The 25,020-nt window shown below is 43.3% G+C and overlaps 1 protein-coding gene across 1 annotated transcript in view; it reads left to right on the top strand.

Annotated features, from left to right (window-relative positions):
- Positions 1-23,928, top strand: part of LOC310772817 (double-stranded RNA-specific editase 1-like) — a gene marked incomplete at its 5' end in the record, with an annotated part of 33,225 nt that extends 9,297 nt beyond the window's left edge. Inside the window, 9 exons of the mRNA XM_083632748.1 lie at positions 3,349-3,423; positions 6,211-7,148; positions 9,903-10,017; positions 10,683-10,851; positions 12,085-12,236; positions 12,947-13,115; positions 19,352-19,533; positions 20,975-21,153; positions 22,064-23,928. Of these exons, the coding sequence (XP_083488874.1) occupies positions 3,349-3,423; positions 6,211-7,148; positions 9,903-10,017; positions 10,683-10,851; positions 12,085-12,236; positions 12,947-13,115; positions 19,352-19,533; positions 20,975-21,153; positions 22,064-22,240 (2,156 nt within the window). The 3' untranslated portion in view covers positions 22,241-23,928. The remainder of the gene's footprint in view (positions 1-3,348; positions 3,424-6,210; positions 7,149-9,902; positions 10,018-10,682; positions 10,852-12,084; positions 12,237-12,946; positions 13,116-19,351; positions 19,534-20,974; positions 21,154-22,063) is intronic.
- Positions 23,929-25,020: the final 1,092 nt, after the last annotated feature.

The following is a 25,020-nucleotide window of genomic DNA, read 5'->3' as shown; positions in this document are numbered from 1 at the left end:
TCGATTAGCCAATCAGATCAAAGAAGAGGCGGGGTCGTAAAAGTTTTCACTACCGATAACGGTGGTTCATACAAAGGGACCGATGTTTCAACGTGAAAAGTATATGAAAATTAATTAAGGATGGGTTCAATGCATAAAAGAAACTCACTGGTAGCGAGCACACTCAAAATCTTAAAAAATGTAAAACTCACTCAGGTGCAGGGCAAGCAAAGAGTTCAGTAGTGAAAGAAAAAGCCAGCACTCCAAATGTCCTTTCACAGGTTTTAATAGTTCCTCAAACCAGGCAGCAGCAACGAACGTTTCAATCAAAGACCTCCCCCACGCCCATTAGTGCTCATTTTAATTTATTTATCCTGGTTGCTGCTCCACCCTCTGCCGATCCGGGGAGAGCCAAAACTGGCTCCATGCTTCCTCCGAGACATGGGCAGTTAGCCAGCCCCTTCTTTTCACCTGACGGGGGAAGTTTCACCGGTAGGACATACTGTAGCACGTGGGAGGACCAGAGGAGTCACCACTTCAGCGACCAGGATATTGCATGTTTTGGTGAGGGGTCCTATATGAAGGAAACCCCCAGGGGCACGGGGAGAACATGCAAACTCCACACAGAAAGGCCCTTTTGATGACCCCACCCGGGCGGCGGGCACTCGAGGACATGCGGACGGGCACGCACTCCTTCAGCGTTCACAGCTGCTGCCCGGTTTGAGGAACTATTAAAACCTGTCAATGCATAAAACACTTTTAATAACTAGAATGTAAGTAGTAGGCTACATGATGCCAGGAGAGGAGTCATATTCCGCCAGAGAAGCAAACATGTTTATATTTGGACAAAATAACCGTTTAAGTATAATCATTTGTAGAGGTCGAGAAGTTTGCACTTGGTATTTATTTTTGCCGTTATAGTCTTGTATCTGTTATGTACTGTTAAATTATCGCAGTTGACTTAGGTTTCAATTTCTTGCATTTGCAATAAAAAACTTTATTTTTATTATTATTTTTGTTAAAATGTATCGGTTCAAGCACCGTCTAGGCACCGGTGCCGTTTTAAAAATGACCGTTTCAGCACTGTTATCAGAAAATTACAAAATTATAGACTCCAGGGTCAGTCTGGAAAACCGACACCTCTCAGCCCGGCCAGATCCCACACCATCTTGGAGCACCTCAGCCAGCCCGAGGAGCCAAACCCCCCCCCCCCCCCCCCCCCGCGCCCACCGCCCTCGCTCCGACAAAGCGGCGATAATTATCCCGTAATTTCTCCCGTCCGCAGTTTATTTATTTATGTCCGCGGATGACATGCTGAGTGACAGCTTCCTGATTAGGCCGGAGGAAATAATGGCAGCTCAATGTCTGTTATGGGCCTGGGAGGGGAAGCACCTCTGTCTGAGAGAGGAGGTAGCTGAACAGGCTGATGGAGGTTTGCTAACTGAAGGGCAGAATGAAGTGAGGACTTCACTGAGCAGGCGAGGTGTTGAGGGAAGGGGGAGACTTTGTTGGCTCGCAACAGGAAAATATGAACCAGTGGAGGTAATTGCTTTAAGGCTCTCGCTGTGCGTGGCCAGTTTGCTTTACATCACTTATTATGAGCAAATCTCCCTCAGGTTTTTACCACAGCGCTGCGCCGTCATAAGATGGAAATGTCACTCAGTCATGGACGTTTTTGTGAGGTTAGTAGGAAAGGCGGGTAGGAGAGAGTCAGGATTTGAGGGGTGGGGTAGGTGGAGTGGCTAGGGGAATATGGGTGGTGTTGGGCGGAGGGGCTAGGGGAATATCGGTGGTGTTGGGGGGAGGGGCTAGGGGAATATGGGTGGTGTTGGGGGGAGGGGCTAGGGAAAAGAAGCCATAGGGATGGGAAGGTGGTAGAGAGTCGGGATTCGAGGGGCGGGTAGGGTTAGTGACTATGGGGATGTGGGTGGTGGTGGTGGTGGTGGTGGTGAGAGGGACATGGGGAAGGGGCCATAGGGATAGGAAGGTGGTAGAAAGTCAGGATTCGAGGGGCGGGTAGGTGGAGTGGCTAGGGGAATATGGGTGGTGTTGGGGGGAGGGGCCAGGGCCGGTTCCAGAACAAGATGACTAGGGATGCATCCTAGATAGGAAGGGGTGCACATGCACGGGCCGACCCGGGTGGCCAAAATGTGACATGTTATTTTACTAAAAAATAATGCATTTGACCATCATTTCAAGTATGATACCAGCCAAGCAAGAATATTTCAAGTGTTTCAAGTGCTTTACTGAAATATTTGGACCATATAATGATAATACAATTATCTCAACCTTAAAAGGTTACATATAGGTGCCAAAAAGCCCTAAATTCACATCAAAGAACAAAGAAAAGCAACAATTATAATTCAAGTTTAAACTGTAAGTGTGCAGCTGCAGCATTTATTTAAAAAAATATATATTTATATATATATATATTTTTTTACCACTCTTTTCAACTGAGCATGCAGACAATTAAAATAAGGGTGCAATGCATGTTTTTTGCACCCCTGTAAAACCGGGCCTGGGAGGGGCTAGGGAAAAGGGGCCATAGGCTAACGTCTGTTCAATTCCCGGGACCGGCAGGATAAATCTGGGTGGGGAAATTCAAAAGGCAGCGCTTGCCCCTCCCTCATTACCACCACTGAGGTGCCCTTGAGCAAGGCCCTTAACCCCAACCGCTCCTGTGGAGCTGCTCAGTGGCCAGCAGGTCAGACTGTGGTTGTACTGGTCAGCTTCCAGGTGTGAATGTGTGTGTGTGAATGTGAACAGGGTGCTCCTGAAAAAGAGAGCATTGCTCTCAGTGAGACTCCCCCTGTATAAATAAAAGCTTTTATGTCTGGTGTGTCTGCATTGCATTGCATTGCTATTTAATTTATGTTCCTTGGGATTCCACTGATATCCACTGACTCCTAACTTCCAAACGGATTCACGTAACACCACGAAACTTTGTCGAAAGGTTGGCGGAGGTATGCACTCTACTGAGCGCCCTTTAGGTATCACCGAATTTTGCAAGTTAATATATTATATATATAATATACGACCTCGAGCCATTTCTCTGCTAATTAGCTAGCGTACTCCTCTCGACAGTATTATGAAAAATGTGATTTCTGCAGAGACTTGTCTAGGAAGAGGTCAGTTCTATATCGATGTTGTAACTTTGGTCGCCAATAGAGGTCGATAAAGGTGATAGCAACGCCCCTTTAAGCTCGGTAGTTTGTTTCAGTGAGAAACAAAATTGGACAAAATTAGCACAAAAAGCTCTAACAATGTGACAAAAATGCAGTGTGTCAAGGCGTAGCCCTCTGGGGTTCATTTGATTATAATATGTTGTACCCCAAAAAACAATGAGGCTTATTTGTTTATTTCCTGCAGGTGCAGCTGGAGCCCGGCCACCTCGAAACCAACAGAGGCTGCTCGCCATAGAGGGAGACGAACAGGAAAGCATGAGTGAGTCCATTTCTCCACTTCCAGTCAAAATGGTTGTAGATGTTCTGGTTAAATACTCTTTTGTCAGTGAACTGCCCAACCATTTTCATTCAACTCCAAAACTGTCTCTTTTTCAGCTTTGAATATTAAAATAATATGATTTTTATTATTATTATTACGGTTATGGAAGAGGTGCATGCATAATAGGAGAAGGGAATACAATGCCTTCAGCTTAAGTCTCCCTTGTGCACCATTTAATTCTTCTAGGTCTTGTCTTCTCGGATTGTCCTTGAAAATGTGGTGTCTTTTCCCCTGCTCAGGAGGCAGGATCAGAGCTTAATCCTGGGGTCAGGCTGTCTCCACTGTGTTAGTTCAGTCCAGTTTGATGACGGACTCTAAGCTTGTCCCCCTGGTCTCAACAAAAAAAAAAACCTGAGCTCCACCTCTGCATTTGGACCATGCGTCTATTTCAACCTCAAATCACCTGAAGAATAAGCCCCAATAGGATTTGGTGGGAAAAGATGGATATAGCGAGAAACTACGTGAAGTTAACATCCAAGATCACGAAAAAAATGAAACGCAGAGGCTTAAAGGGACACTCCACTGAAAAACAATGCAGATTTATTTTTGCACATAATTTCATACATGTCTGAAAAGTGTAAACAGTGTAAACAGACATTCATTTAGTTTGACACTTATTGAGAGTTGGTTTGAGTTAAGTTGTGGACCAGTGATGCTATTTGTGCACGAATGACATCACTGGTCCACAACTTAACTCAAATCAACTCTCAATAACTGTCAAACTAAATGCATGTCTGCCAGACTGTTTACACAGATATGTGTGAGATTATGTGCAAAATAAATCAGCATTGTTTTTCGGTGGAGTTCTCCTCCTTTAACTTTTGTCTCGCAAAATTCACAGAGCGGTATTTCGTCCCCGACGCCTGAGCTTTTTGAGTATTGTTTTATTCAGAGTGGGAAGACGTGTGGCCTGATAAGTTGACCGTATAGTTGGAAGAATCATATTATGATCAAGCATCTGGCTGAGAACGCAATCCATTTTCAAGCCTGAAGTCTTTGTCAGGGCAGACAGAAGGGAGTCTCTGTGTGCTCCAATACATGAACCAGATAGACAAATTGGCACAGCCACCGTTTTGCCCCAGTGCTAACTGTAACTGATGGGCCCCTTTCATACGCTTCATTATTTGTGTTCCGACACCAATAATCCCGTCCCTGTTCTCTGTGTGTACGCCAAAGTGAAAGCAGACGGGAGAGCGCGCGCCGCGCGGCGGCGTGGATTATGCCCGACAGCGTAGGGAGGCTGATGACGGAAGTCGTCAAGGTTGTTGGCCAAGGACTTTGTGCCTGAACTATACGCGCAAAGAGCTGTGGTGGGACCAAATCCCCTCTTAGATGCCAAGTAACACATTCAGACGTATAAAGAATTGACAAGCTGGACGTGTCCTGTAGATTTGATTCTTAAGAAAATTGCTGTTTATGGTTGTAGTGAATATTATTGCTCGTGGAGCTGCAGCAGTGGAGTCACAACAATATGTGGCACTATTAAATCTCTCCCTCTTCCTCTCTCAATAGGCCTATAGTCACTCTCCCCCTCTCGCTCTTCTTGCTCAGGGCGTTAACCACTATTGTGTTTTTCCTGTTTGCGTTTCCTCCCCCTCTCGGATGCTTGCTATTTACTTTGCACAGCCTACTGTGCTGTGAGGTCAAGCCAGAGACAAGTGTGTCTGGACACTGGGCACTTTCAGGACATGGTGTCTCTCAGTGCACATTGGCTTTCATGAAACTGAATTTGACACACATTGGTAGTCGGTACATAAATATCTGAACTTGCATAGATTGTGTATGTGCTGACGTCACTCCACTGCAGTGTCTGTCTGAACAGTTGCTCATTTCTCAAACAAATCCCCTATCTGTCAACAAATGAATGTCACAGTACTATAATTTCTGACCACTTAATACAGAGAGGAGTTAGTCTTATATTTTTGATGATTTTGTAACAGCAGTATTTGTAACGCAGTTTTAACTCATTCTAGCGCGTCTCCTGGTGTCCTGTTCGAAGTAAATGCATCCCGAGAGAGTTGATTGTTCTCTTGGACAGCTTCCTCCAGGCTCATTATTTCTCAAGTGCAAAATCCATTTTGGGAAAGTTGACATCCTTGTTTGCATCCCCATCTTTCCCCACAACCTGCATTTTATAGGATTACTTTCTGTCCTGAGCACCGAAAGGAGTAACCTATCGAGCTTTTGCTGGAGGATGTTATAAATGGAAATTTATATTAAGTTCCATCCGCTTTGTTAACAGGGCCCGGTGATATGTGTTCCCAAGGTACCGAAGAAACAATACCTTTTTCAAGATGGCTTAGTAGTTTTAATTTGGAGGCCCAGTGATAGGCTAACTCATTGATCTAATATGAACATTTCGCTTTTTTTAATGCTGATTAAGCTCTCAATCATAATTTTACTTTGGTAAAGGAAGTGGTAAAAGTCAAAACATTTGATATGCCATTGCCAATATATTCTCCTAGTAATGAACGAGGATTACTCGTGATTGTTAATATTTTGGATGTGCAATTAATGTAACATCAATTTGCTCAAAAGTCCTCATTCATAATAACTGTAGTGATATAATTGACTGTTGCTGGATTATTGCAATGCCACCACCAATATATGATAAAGGAACACACATCACTTGTTCAGTTACAAAGAGAGATAAAGGAATCTCTAAATTTTACATTTACAAGATCCTGCAACGAAGGCGTTGTAAGTTACTCTTTCTGGGCACCGCAGGTTCGTGCAGCACCGATGTTAAGGAAAATCGCAACTTGGACAACCTCTTCTCCAAAGGGGGGGTTGCAGCCGAGGCTGCTCGGCTCCCCAAAGGGAACGCTGGGGGTGGGAGGAAGCGGCCCTTAGAGGAGGGCAATAACGGGCACGCAAATTCCAGGTACAAGCCCAAGAAGCGTAAGAAAATCCCCGGGCCCGTTCTCCCTAAGAACGCCCTGATGCAGCTGAACGAGATCAAGCCGGGCCTGCAGTACAAGCTGCTCTCGCAGACCGGGCCCGTGCACGCGCCCGTCTTCCTGATGACCGTGGAGGTCAACGGGCAGCTCTTCGAGGGCTCGGGTCCGACGAAGAAGAAGGCCAAGCTGAGCGTGGCGGAGAAGGCCCTGCGCTCCTTCGTCCAGTTCCCCAATGCGTCCGAAGCCCACCTGGCCATGGGGCGCACGCTGTCCGTCCACACGGACTTCACCTCGGACCAGGCCGACTTCCCGGACACGCTCTTCAACGGCTTTGAGACGTCTGCGCCGGCGGACGACCCGTTTTACCTCGCCTCCAACAGTAACGGTTCCTTCAGCTCACTGGGATTAGAGTACCCGTTGCTAGCCTCGCCTGTCCGAAACCTGGTCCAGACCCCGTTGTTACCTCCGGCCCCCTCCACCTCCATCTCCCCCGCCGGCGGCAAGAACCCCGTCATGATCCTCAATGAGCTGCGGCCGGGCCTCAAGTACGACTTTGTGTCTGAGAGCGGGGAGAGCCACGCCAAGAACTTTGTCATGTCGGTGGTGGTGGACGCCCAGACCTTCCAGGGTTCTGGGCGGAACAAGAAGCTGGCCAAGGCCCGGGCTGCCCAGGCTGCTCTCTCTGCTCTCTTTAACATACAGCTGGATCAGGCACCGTCACGACAACCCATACCCAGAGAGGGACTGCAGCTTCACCTGCCACAGGTAAGCAGGCTCTATTAAAGGTACTACACAGTATAATGTGATTTTGGAAGAAATATTGAGTCACCGTTCTCGTTCCCGCGTTCGACGCTTTGGGTTGGTGCACTGGACCGATCGCCAAAACAAAGCGTCGGTATTTGGTGATGACGACCTCGGAATGAGAACCGTGTTGAGTCAAGCTTTCTCCAAAATCACATATAGTGCTGTACCTTTAAAGGAACACTCCGCCCATTTTCAACCAGCTTTGTATCATTAGAACATCAGTAGTATATCAGAAAACTGTAAACGGTTTTGAAGTCTGTCATTTAATTTGACAGTTATTGAGTGTTAAAGTGTGGACCAGTGACATCACTGGTCCACACACTAACTCAAATTAATAACTCATTAACTCAAATCAACTCTCAAACTGTAAACGGTTTTGAAGTCATTCATCTAGTTTGACAGTTATTGAGAGTTGATTTGAGTTAATGAGTTATTAATTTGAGTTAGTGTGGACCAGTGATGTCACTGGTCCACACTTTAACACTCAATAACTGTCAAATTAAATGACAGACTTCAAAACAGTTTACAGTTTTCTGATATACTACTGATGTTCTAATGATACAAAGCTGGTTGAAAATGGACGGAGTGTTCCTTTAACGACATGCTTTTGTTGGTTTTGATTCATTTTTGTTTTCTTGGATCTTGTTGAAAGACGTGACCAAGATGACGGCAACATCAAAAGATACTGATGGCATACAGTTGTGTTGCCTAAGGCTGTGATCACATTGAGTTGTGTGTGTGTGTGTGTGTGTGTGTGTGTGTGTGTGTGTGTGTGTGTGTGTGTGTGTGTGTGTGTGTGTGTGTGTGTGTGTGTGTGTGTGTGTGTGTGTGTGTTGTGTACCTTTGTTCAGTTCTTCTGTTCAATGGTTTGCTATGGCAGTTGCATGTTTTCAACAAACTATTTCCTTTCTGTTTTGCCCTATCTTACGCCCGGTGCAAGGGCAAGTGCAAGGGCAAGCGTTGTCAGTGTAGCACCCCTTTCTTCTTGTAATTGCCACTGGTTCAGTACATCGAAGGAGGTGTTTCAGCGACGCAGTGTTAATTAAAAGACAAATAAAATCACACCCGGGTGTTGAAGTAAGCGGTGCAGGTTTGCGCAGGTCGGGCCATCGGTCGGACCCTTCTCCCCCACCCCCCTCTCTCTGGCACTGTGTGTGCAGGCATGTGCGACTGTGCGTGTGTCTTTCACCGGCTTGGAGCCACTCTCACTTCCTTGTATGTACTTATGCCAATGTCAGACAGAGAAGAAGGTCTGCTGCATCTGATGTAAGCAGCCTCTTACAGTGAGTTATAATCAATTACTTTCGCAAGACAACGTGAAGGGGGTGGATATTATCCTAAACATTTAAAAGTTTGTGACAAAAACTCATAGCTGTATGATGCAGTGGCTCGTTTGACGTTAATGCTGCGTCCAACTCCTTGTCAAATCTCAGCTAACGAAAGATTTGTCGACAACTGTCAGCACTCATTACAAACCTCTGGCAGAGTTCAACGCTGTGTGCACTGGGAATCTATTTACACATAACCTAATCCCTGTCTGTAATCCCTGCCCACAGATAACAAGGGCACTATCTTAATTAACATCACCCCCCGAGTGCTATTCAAACGCTGCTATTGATTATCCCCATCCGTCTGTCTGTTAGTTAGAGATCAGTCAGTGAAGCGCAGGATTTGCCTGTTGTAAGCCTCTCACATGTCTGGCTGTCATTCACACCGTGCAGCCTTGCTTCATTGAGATCTAGTGACAGCGTGGATAAGAACCCAGCAAACATTTTTAGACGTTGAATGTTCGTTGTTGGACCGTCCAATCAAGACGTCCCGTCACGGTTCGAAAATAGTTCCAAAATGGCAGTTGCGCCGACGTCCGTGATGTTACAGTATCTGGCCGGCAGCTGGACATGTTTCCCAGCAACGTCTCAATATGTCGTTATCATGAACGGGCATGTTCAGTTATTCTGCTATAGGTTCCAAGCGAGCCATATCATTGCTCTAGCAACACTTGTCACCTTGAATATATACCGTATTTACATTGTACTGTGTACTGTTGTTCGTTTCCCCTTTCCAAAGGCGAGTGCCACGTTTAGTTGTGACAGTTTTTTAAAAATCTGTAACTTATGTACAGTATGTGGTTTGCAGTCTAGGGGGCACAATAGCCAGCAGTAAATGTAGGCAAAGCTTAACTTAGCCTTCTCTAGCCTACATTACCTGCCACTCCTGCATACCACACGCTACTGACGCACGAGTAACACGTAAAATGCATAAACGTGTTTATTATATAAAAAATAAATTGGTGTCAACTCCTTATTTGTACGTGAAGTGGACATTACAGTGTAGCTGTCTCATCACAACCATTTCACAACCAAATAGATTGTTGTATTCAACAAAAAACAATGACACGTGCATTTTTTATAATATGGTTGAATATTCCTTGATAAGAGAGAGTCTGACTGGACCATTATTGGACGTGGATGTAACCATCTGGTGGTCCGCCTCATAGTTTTTGGCGTCCGACCGGGACCATTTTTGGCGAGGCACACAACGTCACCGTCCGAACAATGTTTGCTAGGAAGGCCTCTCAAGTAGCCGTTGCCTTTCAGTAGTTGTCTCACTCTTAATCCATAGACCTTCTTCCTCCACCTCCAACAGCTTCTGCATGTTCCACCTCCTTCCCCTCTCACACTGTTGTTGTTATGTTTGTGTCGGTTGCCGCCTCAGGTCCTTGCAGACGCCGTCTCTCATCTCGTCGTCGATAAATTCAGCGAGCTGACGGACAATTTCACATCTCCCCACGCTCGACGGAAAGTCCTGTCTGGTGTGGTCATGACAACAGGTAACAGCAGTCCGTTTGTTTTTTTACCCCTGTGATCAATCAATATTGATCCTGGGTCACTTCAAACAATCAAACATACTTTCAGAAAGTATTCAACCCCATGGGAGCTTTCGATATTTCATTCTCAATACATTTGCTTCCAAACACGTTTTCAGTTTCATTGTGGAGTTTTTGTGTAGATTGTTGGGGGGGTGGGGGGTGGGGGGATGCTGGATCAAAATTTATTTTGAATTCAAGGTGCAATACTTAGCTGGGAGCCTGGGACTAGGGCTGGACAATATACTGTAGTTGAAATCAATAGCATGGTAATCATAAGGATTTCTCTATCTCTATCATGATATGGTTTAAGTATGCAAAAGCACATTCAATAATCAAATTAATTCTCATTGAACCAAATTGTAATGTTAGGTGTGATGTCAAACAAAATTGAAATTTTCAAATAAATTATTCCTCTCATACCTAATTTTATCATGTTTTTTTTTCATCAAATTTGCTTGTCATCACTCATCATCAATTTAGACGGCAGAAATGTGTGTCGCGATATTAAAATATCTTCATATCATCACGATATGATTAACGATAATATTGAATTATCGTCCAGCCCTAGCTGGAACAAAGATTCTCTGTTCCACTGCAAACGTCTTTCTTCAAATGTGCCTGTTCAGGCACAGACGTGAAGGAGGCCCAGGTCATCTGCGTTTCCACGGGAACCAAGTGCATCAACGGCGAATACATGAGCGACCGCGGCTTGGCGCTCAACGACTGCCATGCTGAGATCGTGGCTCGCCGCTCGCTCATCAGGTACCTGTACTCCCAGCTGGAGCATTTCCTCAGGTGAGTCACTACGCTAGAGCGCTAAAGGCTGCGTTACCGAGACTTGCTGCACATATGCATTCATTATGCATCTCGTATATGGATTGTGTAGATTTAGCTTGTCAAAAGTATTGATAAGCATCGATACAAAAAATTTGACACGGTTACAATACTCATTTGCAACAGGTATCGATAAGTATCGATACAAAAAAAAATGGATGCAATACTCATCTGCAACAGTATTGATACCAGCAGTGCTTTCTCTTAATGAAAAATCAAACATACTACAGATTGTTCCCTCCCTATCATTGGTGCACTGGGTATCTGTTGCCTCGGCCATCTAAAAAGTGTTCTGATTCTGATTCCGAAGTGAGCATATCTCTTTTCTATTATTGTATTGCACATTTTTTTAACCATAAATTATTGATATTTGATTTATATATGAAGCTTATGTTTTGTTTTGTTTTGTTTTGTTTTATTTATATTATTATGTAAAGAAAAGACATCATATTATCGTTAATCAGCCTGACATAAACACAGGCATAAATTAAATGTCTTAAATAAAAAGTAATAAAAGTAAAAAAAAAAAACAATAGGCTATCTCACTATGTACATATTATCCATCAGCTGAGGTAGTAATGGTAAATAATAGGGGTGGGGGATACAGCATAGTATCGTGATATTTTGTGGGCAATATATCGTATCGAATGCCAAGTATCTTTTGTGATATTTTACTATACAAAATGTCAAGTGCATCATGCAACATTTATGACTTATGGCTTTTATGACAGTGTTGGTCAGTCTGTCTGCTTGACAATCCCATTTTGCTCCAATAAAAATGATTGAAGTGAGATGAACATACTGGAAACTTTATCTGATTAGATAAAACATGTTGACAAAGTTTTTACCTTTGGGACATCATTTGCAGTTGAAAAAAGGTAATAAATCACAATATATCGCAATACTCAATATATCGCAATACTAGCATATCGCAATACTATCGGATCGTGACTCAAGTATCGTGATAATATCGTATGTTGGGGCATCAGTGATTCCCACCCCTATAAATAAGGTCCTCTTAAAACTGTCATGCAAGATTGAATATGAATACATGCAAAAGCATAAGGAGCTTCCCCATTTGCTAATAGTTCAAATCACATTATTTGTATAACCATAATGATGACATTGACGTCATCCTTATTGGAAAAGAATGTCACCCTCTTAGTACATGCCTCTTTGATTGTGTCCCTCCAGTAACAAAGAGGAGCAGCAGAAATCCGTCTTCACCACGTGTGACAACGGGCAGGGCTTCAGGCTGAAGGAAAACGTTCAGTTCCACCTCTACATCAGCACCTCCCCATGTGGAGACGCCCGCATCTTCTCGCCTCACGAAGCTGCAATGGAGGGTCAGTGGATAAAGTGACAAACTACTGTACATGCTGCTACGTTCAGTATGGATGCAGTGAAGAGTTTTAAGTGGAAGTTGCTCAGAAAGACTGTAGATATGCCAGGTGATGCTATTCAGAATCTTAAATCTAATTTTGGGCGTGAAAATAATGAGATCAGCCATTTTCCTCTTTGCCAGAAAGCTTTAGCTCTCTTGGCATAGTGGTTAGTGTCTGCACTTTAGAGGAAGCGCGAGGTCGGTGGATCGGTGGATCGAATCCCAGACCACCCCTGGGCAAGCCCTCAGGATGGGTTGCTGCCAGTGCTGTCAACACAACGCAGGTTACATGAGCAGTCAGTTTACTCTGAGCCGTGGAGCTGGAAGGTTGTTTTGTAAAAAAAAAAAGCAGTCGAGAAAGAAGACATTCGTTCCCATTTTGAACCCAATGCGAGTACTGTAGAAGTGTTAAGCTGTGCATTCAACTTTCTATGAACTATCTCCATTGTGAGCAAAGCTATAGGCTGCTGACTGTGTTTCTATCTCCAAAACAGCCCAGTGGACACAAATCTATCCGTCAGTAACTCTGCAGTTTTCTTCTTTCGTGCCGTTCCGCTTCCATGCTGCATCTGGTGGACATTGGACTTTAGATCAGCATTAAATAGGATGGCATGAAATGTGTTGATCTTCAAAATGGCCATGCTTGTGTTTCATATTGTTTCTCTGCCACAGACCAGGGAGACAGACATCCAAACAGGAAGGCCCGTGGGCAGCTACGCACTAAGATTGAGTCTGGGGAGGGAACCATCCCAGTACGCACCAGCAATACCATCCAGACATGGGACGGTGTTCTCCAGGGCGAGAGGCTGCTTACCATGTCCTGCAGTGACAAAATCGCCAGGTTGGTATTTTATCCTCCTCCTTTTTCCCCCTCTGGCTGCAAGCATCTTTAGAAATGGATAATCGGATGTTTTTCATGAGTTTGACACTCTTGGGTATTCCCTTATATACTGTAAAAGAAAAATACGAATTGTTATTTTGCCAAAGTTGTGAATCAGGCCAGTCAGAAGACGGTCGGTTTGTGACGTAGAAAGCTGAATTTACTGGAGTGGACTCATCATGTGACGTTTGGGGTGGACACTCTAGTGCTGCCAACCAATCAGAGCAGTGGCTCTTTCTGGCTGCTGGAAACGCTGGCAAAACAGCCTGTAGCTTTTTAGGTGGGAGAGGGACATTAGAGAATGAATTACCGGTATAGAAAAAAATATTCATGAATTATTTTCACTTACAAAATCTTCACCGGCGGGTTTCTTTTTTTTATTTTTTTTATAACCATATATTTATTGGTTTTGCATGTAATTACTGTACATGTATTCTCATCATACATCTTACATACATCTTTTATAACCCCCCCCCCCAACCCTGTGGCAGTATAAAAAGAAAAAGTAAAAAGGACAATGCAAGAATTAAATAACCGGCGGGTTTCTTATACTCAAGGCAATGATATAAATTGTAGGAAAGGCGAAAAAGGAAGGGAGAAGAGAGATTGGCCCATTGGTCAATGTAGACGTTAATATAATATTTCAATCATGAGAGACTAGTAGAAAGTTTAACAAGCTTTAATGATGCTTTAATGATACAACAAATTAATTTTGGCGTATGACTCCATGATATGATGACGCTCTCCTGAGATGATGAGAGGGCGTCGTCAGTGAAGAATAGGATAGGAAATCCCCCATAGGGAATTCTTCAATCAGGAGTCATGACGATGGTGGTGGTCAGGGGAGGAGGTGGGGCAAAAACTGCTTCAGCGATGATGATCAGCAACTGAGAATGACATATGGCACATACACAGCACATAGCAAACAGAGTAAAACATGGACCCTGATATACTACGCTGGTTAGGTGATTGGGATCAGCTGGAGAGGAATAGCTTGGGCTGAGTGGTTATTGCCGCATGTGTGGTAAACTTTGAATGGGTGAGGAGACAGCATCAGAGAAGGGGGGCGAGCCTAACAATGAATGGGTTATACAACCTCAAAGAAAGGGGGCGTGCACTGTGATATGACCTGAACTGGGCGTTAGCTGCTAAGTAGTCTTCATTATTGAAAATAGTCCAAGACATTATTTAAAGTAAAGCATTTGCAGTGATAGGCACCATGGCTGAGCAGAGAAAGCAAAGAGCTGTAGCCACACCTCCAATAACTCAAACTGTATCAACATAGAACCCAAGCTCTGCCCACAATGATGCTGTAGCCACACCTCCACAAACTCAAACTGCATCAACATGGAACCCAAGCTCCGCCCACAATGATTGAGGATGGACCCACTCATTCTTACCAACCAGGCTGAGAAGTGTCCATATTGTGTATTGTATTGTGTGCATTACTGTAGGATGCACAGTATTGGATTTTTTTTTTGCAGATATCCAATATGCTGATATTTTCCAAATCGTTTGGCCGATTGCCGATACTGATATATGCGCAAATTCTTTCCCACCTAATTTCAGAGAAATGGGGCTGCGTGGGGCTAGCAACTAGGGGTATCAAAAATAATCAATTATAAGATGCATCGCCATGCGGACCTGCACGATTCTGCATCGATTCACAAATGTCAAAAATCGATTATTTAAAAAAAAAAATATATATATATAATCAAATAAAATATAATGGAACTACATGCAATTGTTTATTTTAATTATGGATCATAATACAATGCAATTCCAAATGCACTTTTATTTTAAAAGTAGCCACACAGTGAAAAAAAAGAAAGTGATCAAAAATAAATCATGTAGCCTAGGCTATTGGGGAAAAAAAGTGATGCATCGATAATCGTAATCAAATCGAATCGTAGCCCTCTGAATCGTAATCGAATCGAATCATGAGGCCAGTGAAGATTCACAGCCCTACTAGCAACCCCTCCCCGTTAAAGAAAAACAAAACAAAAAGACACTTGCTACAGCAGGGGTGCCCAACCTTTTTTGACCCAAGATCTACTTTTCAAGTAGCCAGCCTCCCGAGATCTACCAGTCCAGTTTCAACATCGCAAACGCACACACATCGTTTCCAGCCTGCAGTAACTAACCTCACAACACTTTCTCGTTGTCCCACAACCACTTGACATTAGGGCTGTGAATCTTCACTGGCCACATGAATCGATTCGATTACGCTTCAGAGGGCTACGATTCGATTCGATTACGATTATCGATGCATCTTAAATCGATGCATCACTTTTTCCCCCAATACATGATTTATTTTTTCTCACGTTACAATACAATTGCATTGTATTATGATCCATAATTAAAATAAACAACTGCATGTACTTCCATTATATTTTATTTTATTATAAAAAAATAAAAAAATACCCCCCCCCCCCACTCAATGCCATGCGATCTACCACACTACCTTCGCGATCGACCGATCGATCGCGATCGACGTATTGGGCACCCCTGTGCTACAGGAACTGTAATGGCAGTTTTCCTCTGTATGAGAAACAAAACATGTAAGATTCATCCTACTATACCAGGCTTGGATGATATCGGCAGGAATGTCATATCCGGCCGATGCCAATATTTTATTTTAAAGTCTTTATCAGGCGATACGATGACGTGCTGATATCATCGTGCAGCCCTAGGCCCCTATCGTTGCATCGCCGTTGTTTCTAGGCCGAGCGCCTGGCGCAGCGCAAATCAGTGGGCGTGGACCAGCGCACTTGATATCGTCGTGCTGGCGCTAAACGCAGCCTAAAGCATTACAACCACGCCTTTTAAGCGTAAAATTATGCACCGTCATGCTCATTGGATAAGTGCAATAAACGAATCGCACGCTTGCCTTTTTAGCTCCAATTCCAGTGGTCCCGCAAAACCTGACGAAAGCCAAGCGCTCTGCCCCCCCCCCTCCCTTCATCCAGTCTGTCTGTCTCCATTATAGGCTATTATTCCATATTATTATGCTTCTCAAACCAATCTAACTGCAGTTTAAATACTGCAAGCATGTAAATACGCTACACCAGTGGTTCCCAACCTTTTCCAACTCAGGGCCCACTTTTATGTCTCAAAAATGTTCGCGGCCCACCTCCGACCCCATAAATACAAAGGCCATATAATGCGTTCTCAGAGCACTTTTTTATTGAAAATTGAACATAAAGGACTGAACTGAATACAGGAGAAACATGTTGGAAGCTCCACAGTCACTAACACAGCACCTGTAACATGTTGCAACACCTTCAGTATTACAGTTTTCAAGGAGCTGTCCACACACACACACACATACACACACGCACACACACACACACACACACACACACACACACACACAGACACACACACACACACACACACACACACACACACACACACACACACCAATCATTCAAGGAGCTGTCCAGCACCACACAGATGTCAGAAATGACAAGCAAGGGGCTGTCTGTAACAGGCTAATTAACAAATGATTAATAAATAACGGTATCCTTCAACAATGGAAAAATGCATTCTCATAACAATTTGACATCCAATATCAGATCCAAACAAAATCCAAATATCAGAAGAAAGCCCATTAAATCGATAGGGTTACAAATAAACACAAACCCAATATAAAGATGATGTAAAGATGAAACTTCAATTCAAGCAAAAGCAATAACATCAAAGAAACAAAAATCATACTTTTTCAAGTATGATTTTTCAAAATCTTTAAAAAAAAAATGTTTTTTTTTTTTTTTTTTCGATTTTTTTTTTTTTTTTTAATCATACTTTTTTGGAAATGATTGGCGGCCCACTTGCAATACCTTCGCGGCCCACCAGGGGGCCGTGGCCCACAGGTTGGGAATCACTGCGCTACACTATAGTGATCAAGATCAAGATCAAAGTGAAAAGAATGTTCTAAAGGCATCAGCTAGAAAAATATAGCCTATCCCTATATGATGAGATTAATTTATATTGGTGAAAGTTTGTCCAGAACGATATCGTTTTCTCTCCCCTGCTGCAGGTAGAATGATGCACATAAATATACCCTACATTATGTAAAGTCATTGCATAAATGTGTTTTTATTGTAAAACTAAATGTTAAGTAGGGCCAAGTTATTGGAGCGGACATCACAGTATAGCACATGACAGTAGAAAGCGTTCCACAGCGCGTTCCCCTGTCACTTATCTAAATCACGTTAAATCGACAAGAGATATATATAGGCCCAGGAGGACATATATGTTTCACATAGGGTGGTGTATTCATTTCGATGTTTCATTTGGTCCAATATTGAAATGTGTACAATTGCAGGTTGTGTTACCATTACACATTCATTTAGATCGACCTTTTATATCTATTTCGCCTCATTTGGTTGCTATTTAGTAGCGAAATGGAGAAGCACAATGCATGCTGGGACAGGCCAGACAACTTACAACTTATTTTTCCTATATGGGAAGTGTGTTGTGCCTGTCTAAGCGAGGGAGTCAGAGAGAGAGAGAGAAGGGTGACAGAGAAGAGGCAGAAGAGCACTGGCGCACTGAATAGGCCTGGTTTCAGAGAGAGACAGAGAAGGGTGACAGGGGAGAGGCAGAAGAGCACTGGCGCACTGAATAGGCCTGGTTTTCAAAGGCGCAAAGCGCTAAATTTACGCCAGGTGCGAAGATATCAGTACGCCGAGATTTAAGGCCGACACGCCCACTTTGGCCCATTCTGGGACTGCGCCACGCCCATTCGGCCTAAAGCGCATTTGGCAGCGTAAAGCCATATTGATATCGTCCCAAAACAGGCGCAAGGCACGTTTTTTTGCGGTTAAGGCCCGTTTTAGCGCCGAAGGCCTGTGGGAGAATAGGGCCCCTAGTGTGCATATAAGTGTCCATATTGAACTAATTGAATTTAATCTAAAAGTCTCTCATTTAGTGGGGATTGGACGCGCTTCCTTCTTGTCTTGTGACTTCGTCTGTATTGTTACACTAAAATCTTGTGTCGCAGCTTGAAAGATGTCTTTGTGCTGAAAAAGCAAACATATATTGTATGAATGACAAAATAGCACACAGGATTATTCCACAGAGCCTATAGCTGTATTATGTACTTTCCCCTTTCAAAACAGCCGGCTGCAGACCCACTTTAGGTGTGGAGGGGCGTCTTTGACCAGTCACTTTACTTGGAATCCTAATGCTTATGATTATGTGCATTTGTAAACAGGCTAAATTAGCTCGTTGTCGTGCTGCAATCACTCTTGTTTCTCTGTCTCACCGCGAGCTGCGGTTCTCCAGGTGTCATTAGGGCACTGATGGGGACTTGGATTTCAGCTTCTTGATTAATCTCCAGGCAGCCGGTAACAGCGAGGAGGACCCCCTCAGGCCAGAATCAACTCTGCCTTTTCAGCAGAATTACCATGAGACAATAACGTTGATTTTTAGATTCCTGTGTTTGCTCCTCCCTACCAAGGTTATTGTTAATGAAAATTAAATAACGAAAACTAGGTGTGAAAAAATATACTAAAATTATAGAGAACATGTCTTTAGTTTTCGTCTCTGTCAATTTATTTCACTAGGCATCTCGCGCGCTATGCACGCTCAATTCCTAGGCTTACCCGCTGCGTGGACTCGCTAGCTCGGGCGGTGCGCGGCCTCACCCGCCCTGCAGCTCCCCGAGCTGGCTGGCCCTGCAGCTCGCACACGCAGCTAGGCCGCTGCGCGGCCTTGCCCGCAGCTCGGCTGCTGTGTATCCTCGCCTGCTCTATTGGCATGCGGCCGCTGTGTGGGCTCACATGCTCTTATGACATCACTGATGATGTCACAACTTCGCATCACTGATGACATCACAATTGCCCTTATGACATCACTGATGATGTTACAATGCCTATGACATCATCAGTGATGAGTGAGACATTCAAGGCAGCTCATTGTCGTTTTCCCCGCGGAAATGCGGTTTGTTTACCAAAATGCTGCTCAGCTGATCCCTCGAAAGAAAAAGAAACTTGCACTGAAACGAATTAAATATATATATATATTAAAGTCCGCATTTTCAAATCAGTAAATAAATAAATACATAAACTTGCTTTACAAACGAATTAAAACTAACCTGAAATGGGGTTTTAAGAGATGTGTATTGATGAGTTGATTCGTGGAGAGACTAGTAATAAAGAGATTGCCCCCTCACTGTTTCCCCCCGTCAGGTGGAACGTGGTTGGATTTCAAGGCTCTCTGATGAGCTACTTCACTGAGCCCATCTACTTCTCCAGCATCATTCTGGGCAGCCTCTACCATGCCGACCATCTGTCCCGAGCCATGTACCAGAGGATTACCGAGATCCAGGATTTGCCGCAGTTGTTCACCTTGAACCGACCGCTTCTCAGCGGTGAGAATTTGACCTTCATCATATCATCAATCATATCTCAGTATTTTCTACGACGTGGGTTAAATTGTAGCCAAGTCAAAGCCACATGTCACAAGCAATTGTATTAAAATGATCAAAGTGATCAAAATAAAATGCAAAGACAGGGGTTCCTTCCCTGACTGTTGGTGCTCTCACAAAACATTTACACTACAAGATTTCTTTTTTGGATAAATAATAACCAGTGATGTGGATATATAATGACTTAGTGGGTAAATGCAAATAACAGCTAGAACAGTCTGGTAAGTTCAGAATGACATCACTTTACTGTAATGCAGTCGTGCCATATCACGATATTACGATATCAAAAATCTAAGATAATATCTAGTTTCACATCACGATATTGATATAATATTGGTATTGCCCAGCCCTCCATTAAATGCATCTTGAGTACCACTGCTCATGGAATAATTTCTAGAACGTCATGGAATTTTGAGAGATGTTTTTTTTTTTTACAAACTTTATTTAAGTTTTCACATTATGTAATGAAGCAATATTACATTGAAATGTTATCAATACACTTTAAACCCCATACCCTCCCCCACCCACATCTTCCCATCCAGGGTCATACAACAGACAAACAAACAAACAAACACAGTCAAAGAAAGAAAAAGAGGAAAAATAAAATAAAAATAAAATAAAAAATAAAATAAAATAAAATAGTTGCCAGCTTTGTCATTAGCGTTTGTATGTATGCCAGGTAGATAATATTCAGTCAAAGGTTATACTTTCAAAGTGACTAATAAAAGTTGACCAGGTTTCATAAAATTTCTCCTTTGATCCACGTACAGTATATCTGACCTTCTCCAATTTCAACTTTGAGAGATGTTTTACTGAAAATTTGTAATTACTTACGGTTACTGGTTACTTGTCTCAAAAAGTAATTGAATTACTTCACAAATTACTGCATAATAAAAGTAATTAGTTACTAGGGAAAGTAACATGTGTATTACTTTTAAAAGTCTGCTTCAAAAGTGCTTCAATTGTCTTATTAACTTATCTTATTTGATTTACCATTGTACCTGCATGGGATACTTGAACACTTGCTTATTGGGGGGGCTTATAGCCTACTCAAGGTCATTAGCCTCTGGGGCTTATAGCCTACTCAAGGCCATTAGTCGGCGGCATCTCTCCTCTTTCCTCTGAAGTTGTCCACTTTTTTCATGCCCTAAAGTAACTGGTAACTAGCCCATTTAAATCCCAGTCATTATAATTGAGTTACTAAATTTGAAAAAGTAATTTGATTACTATTTACTCTAAAAAGTAGTTTAATTACAGTAATTAGTTACTAAACTCCCCAAACTGCTAATGAGTCATTTACACGAATATATGTATTTGTATATTATGTATTTTGTATATGTATATGTAATATATGTATTTTGCATGTATTTTCCGTGTTCTGCAGGAATAAGCAATGCAGAGGCTCGTCAGCCGGGAAAAGCACCAAACTTCAGTGTGAACTGGACGGTGGGAGACCAGGGACTAGAGGTGATCAACGCCACCACAGGGAAAGACGACCTGGGCCGACCTTCCAGACTCTGTAAACACACCCTCTACAGCCGCTGGTTGCGCCTGCACTGCAAGGTACCACACATCACACACACTACTGTCATTTCATGTACGGGTTAACAATGGGGCAACCTCCGTTACTGAAAAATTAAACCAATGTGGAAGTGCCTTAAACCTGCATGGCCAACTCCACTGGCTGCTAACAGAAATCTGATTGTATGGAAGTCAATTATCATTCAATTTATGATCTCAGTCAACACTTTCCTAATGAGTCGGTCTCAATTGCTAGTTTCAAGTCTTCTTCAATACAGCATGATGTTCATTTTGTATAGCTAGGGATAGGACGGTCATAGAGATTCGGAGTTCAAGGGGTGGGTAGGGGGAGTAGCTAGGGGTATGTGGGTGCTGGGATGGTAGCTTTAGGGGTAGGCCTATTTTCCATGTTGAAAACTATTGGCTGTGTTGTTGGTACCTCCAAACCTTCCCTAAAGTGTCATAGAGATCCAAAGTCACACCCACTTCCGAGTTAGGCATACGCACCAAGAGATTTCATCTGCCATTTATTTCCCCATAGATGTACAAAATGCTTATAAAAATAGATGTACTTAGCCAAACCAAACGATTCAGCTATATTTAGAAACAGGAGAGAACATAGATTTAAAACATTTCATTCAGACCAAAAAAAAAGTCTGAGTGAAATGTTCGATAATACATTCAGCTGAATAAGGCTGAATGGACACACCACTTGCGGCGCGGGCTTCACGGTATTTGTGCTTGTATGAGACTGGACAGACATGGACGTAGACTGCAACTCGACTTGTTACGTGGCGTTTTATTTCTAGTTCTTTTCTTCATACTTTTATGTTTATATTTTCCATGCTACGTGTACATCCTCTCTCCAGTGGTGTGGCAGGTCCAACTTTGCCATTCCACTGTGTTGGCGTTGTTGTCTTCACTAATTGCACCCTCCCTCTCCTTCCCGTAGCTTTCTTCCACTCTGCGGATCCAAACGGCGAAGCCCGGCACCTACCACGATGCCAAGCAGGCGGCGCTGGAGTACCACTCCGCCAAGCAGACGCTCATCAAAGCCTTCCACCAGGCCGGGCTGGGTGCCTGGGTGAAGAAACCCACAGAGCAGGACCAGTTTGCCCTCGCCACCTGAGTCGCATGGGTGAAGGCCGGGTGAAGGTCAAACTTCTTGCTTTCCGTTCTGGAACTGTTTTGGGAGCCTGATGGGAAAGAATCGGAAACCTCTTTCAGTAGCGGAACTCTTTTCCTTATACTGGATTCTGATGGAAAGGATTGGGTGTGACTGGGGAAGAGAGGCCAAATGCAGACAATCCAGAAGTCATGCTCCATGAATTGTGCATTCCACCTAAATTGTTTTATAGCCTTGTGCTACTTCCCCTTCGGCCAGCACTATAACATTAAATGTTGCTTCAAAACAAAAACAACAATTATGATCGCTCTTATTCAGTCAATTATGCAACTTTATACAACGGACAAAAGTGAAAAAAAAAATGAACTTGGGAATGGGAAATTGCATACGTATTGTTAGTTGAAAATGGCACTTGTCTGTAAGTAGAGTAATTTATTAATTTTGCATGTATGAATATACCAAATTGATAGGGAGTACAGTACACGGTTTGCTGTCATGTTCAGTATTGGGATATTTTGCTTTCCTTTTCATTCCGAGTTCCATGTATGTTGTGATAACTGGAGAATGTCCTCTTGCAATTTTTTAAAAAATCAGTCTTATTTTATCCGATTTCTTGCGGTTGTTTTACTGTAAATTTGCTGTTACAAGGACCATGGGCCTCATGCAAGAACATTTTCCTATTCTTATCTTAAATTTCTCTTCGTTTCTTCGTGAGGTTGACTCGTACGAGTAACCTGACGCTACCAGATGGTTTGTTTTCACATAACCATTATGGGAACGAGTCACTCGGGAAACCGTTTCAAAGGGGCAGGCACTTTCAAGAAGTACCTGGCAGGTGATTGGATGAACCCTCTGTCTATCACAGGCTCGCTTCTCACTGGCGTCGCGCCAAAGCCCGCCCGTAGCTGCTAAGCTGCCTGATAGGAGGCCAATTGGTGCGAACCACTAGTGGTTCGGATTCAAACCAGTAGATTGGAGCAAGACGGATTTGTTGCGTGATCATGATCTCATGATCTTGTGTGAATTCGCCCTGGACAGCGACTTGCACCTCAACCTGGTAAGACCTAAATCTAGATTCACTTGCACTAACCCACATTAACGTTATCAACTGGAGTGAAATAGCCTAGAAATCAGATTGAACTGCCTCTATAATATATTTCCCCCAATACAATCTAACTCATCTGAGAGTTTGTCAAATAACCTGGCAATCATTATTCGTGCATTTTCTTTTGTCTTTGTATCGAGCCCACTTACTGTATAGGCTACTATGTAACACACATGGATACTTATGAGATTGTATGTGGCTCTGGTGAAATAAATTACGCACTACCTTGAAAGAGCATCAGTGCACCCTTGCTATTTTTCCTGTTGCACTGTACTGGTTAATCTCAAAATGATTAGACATGAGTTTACAGTGTCTTACATTTATATATTCAAACTCAACATTTCTTCAGAAAGTGACAGAGATACAATCCATTAACAGCAGGAGAACCGCAGAGAAATGCAAGAACATTGGTGAAGGCGGCAAGTTCTCTTAATTCGCTCGTACGAGTGATTTAACCACAAATGTGTTCTGACAAGTGGTTCTTGCATGAGGCCCAATGTGTGTGTGTGTGTGTGTGTGTGTGTGTGTGTTTTTAAACTTTAGAATACTTTCTGAAACGTCACTTCCCTGCTCCTTTCACAGCAAATGACACCCAATTACTAAAGTGCATGTTCTACATTTGCCTGAGTTTGCTCAATTGTGGCATTAATTGGGTATTTATTTGCACACTCAGATTGGTAAATGAACAGTTCAATTGGTCATTAAAAGATATTAATGTATAGTATGACTCTTGCCCTTATCAATGCCATACGGATATACAGATCCACCACATCTACATGTATAGTTTGTTTTCTTCTGTATTTTTTTTTTATATTTGGTTCCACTTCCTTTAGGTTCCCACTACCCAATTACAGGAGAACCAGGCTTGTAAACAAAGGTCACTCAAGTCGCTTGTTTATTTTGACAGAGTTTTGGCAGCAAGGGAGGAGTCAAAACCAAATCTGATTCCAATTCCTGTAGCTTTAGCTACTGTAAGCATGACGGACTTGTGTACGCTCCTCTTCTCTGGTGGTCATACTGGTTAGGAAGACATGAAGAAATAGCTGTAGCATCAGTCCAGACCTCGTTTTGTTATGCTAGGCTGTCCCAAGCCCCCAGGAATAGCGCTGGGCTGTGAAGCCGTTTGAACATGGTGGCGAAGCTCTGTATTGCAAGTCACGTGACGCCATGCAGGCCAGAAAGGAAAATCCCCATCCACTTGCATGGGGACCCCGGCAGCTGTTAAACCCAGTGGAATTTTTTCCGGGTGTCACTCAAAGTATAAAACGACTCTTTTAATTATCAAATATTTTTTTATGGGGTAATCTTTTCTTCAGAAGCCAGTAAGAGCCGTATACGGGTGTATTTCCTTCTTATAATACAATCCATGGGTGGGAGGGGTGGGAGACGTCATCGAATACGTCATGGCACACATGCACACTTCGCCTTGGGCCGCATGGTCAGGAAGTAAAACCCCGGAAGAAAAACCCCCCATGATGGCTTCATGCGCCAGTGAGCAACCTCCGTCTGAATGCATGGGTGGGCGTGACTCGTCCCCTATCCAGTTCTTTTAATACATCCATGGGCTGTCCAAGCATGAAGAAGTGCTGCCTGCCAGATGTCAACATCTGTCTCCTTATATCCATAAACGAGGGGTGGCCAAACTATGCCCCGCAGGCCAACTGCCACCCATTGCCCG

The sequence above is a fragment of the Poromitra crassiceps genome (assembly GCF_964638095.1).
Source record: "Poromitra crassiceps genome assembly, chromosome: 3".
Taxonomy (NCBI): domain Eukaryota; kingdom Metazoa; phylum Chordata; class Actinopteri; order Beryciformes; family Melamphaidae; genus Poromitra; species Poromitra crassiceps.
Note: the sequence above shows the minus strand (reverse complement) of the source record. Positions and strands in the feature narration are given on the sequence as shown.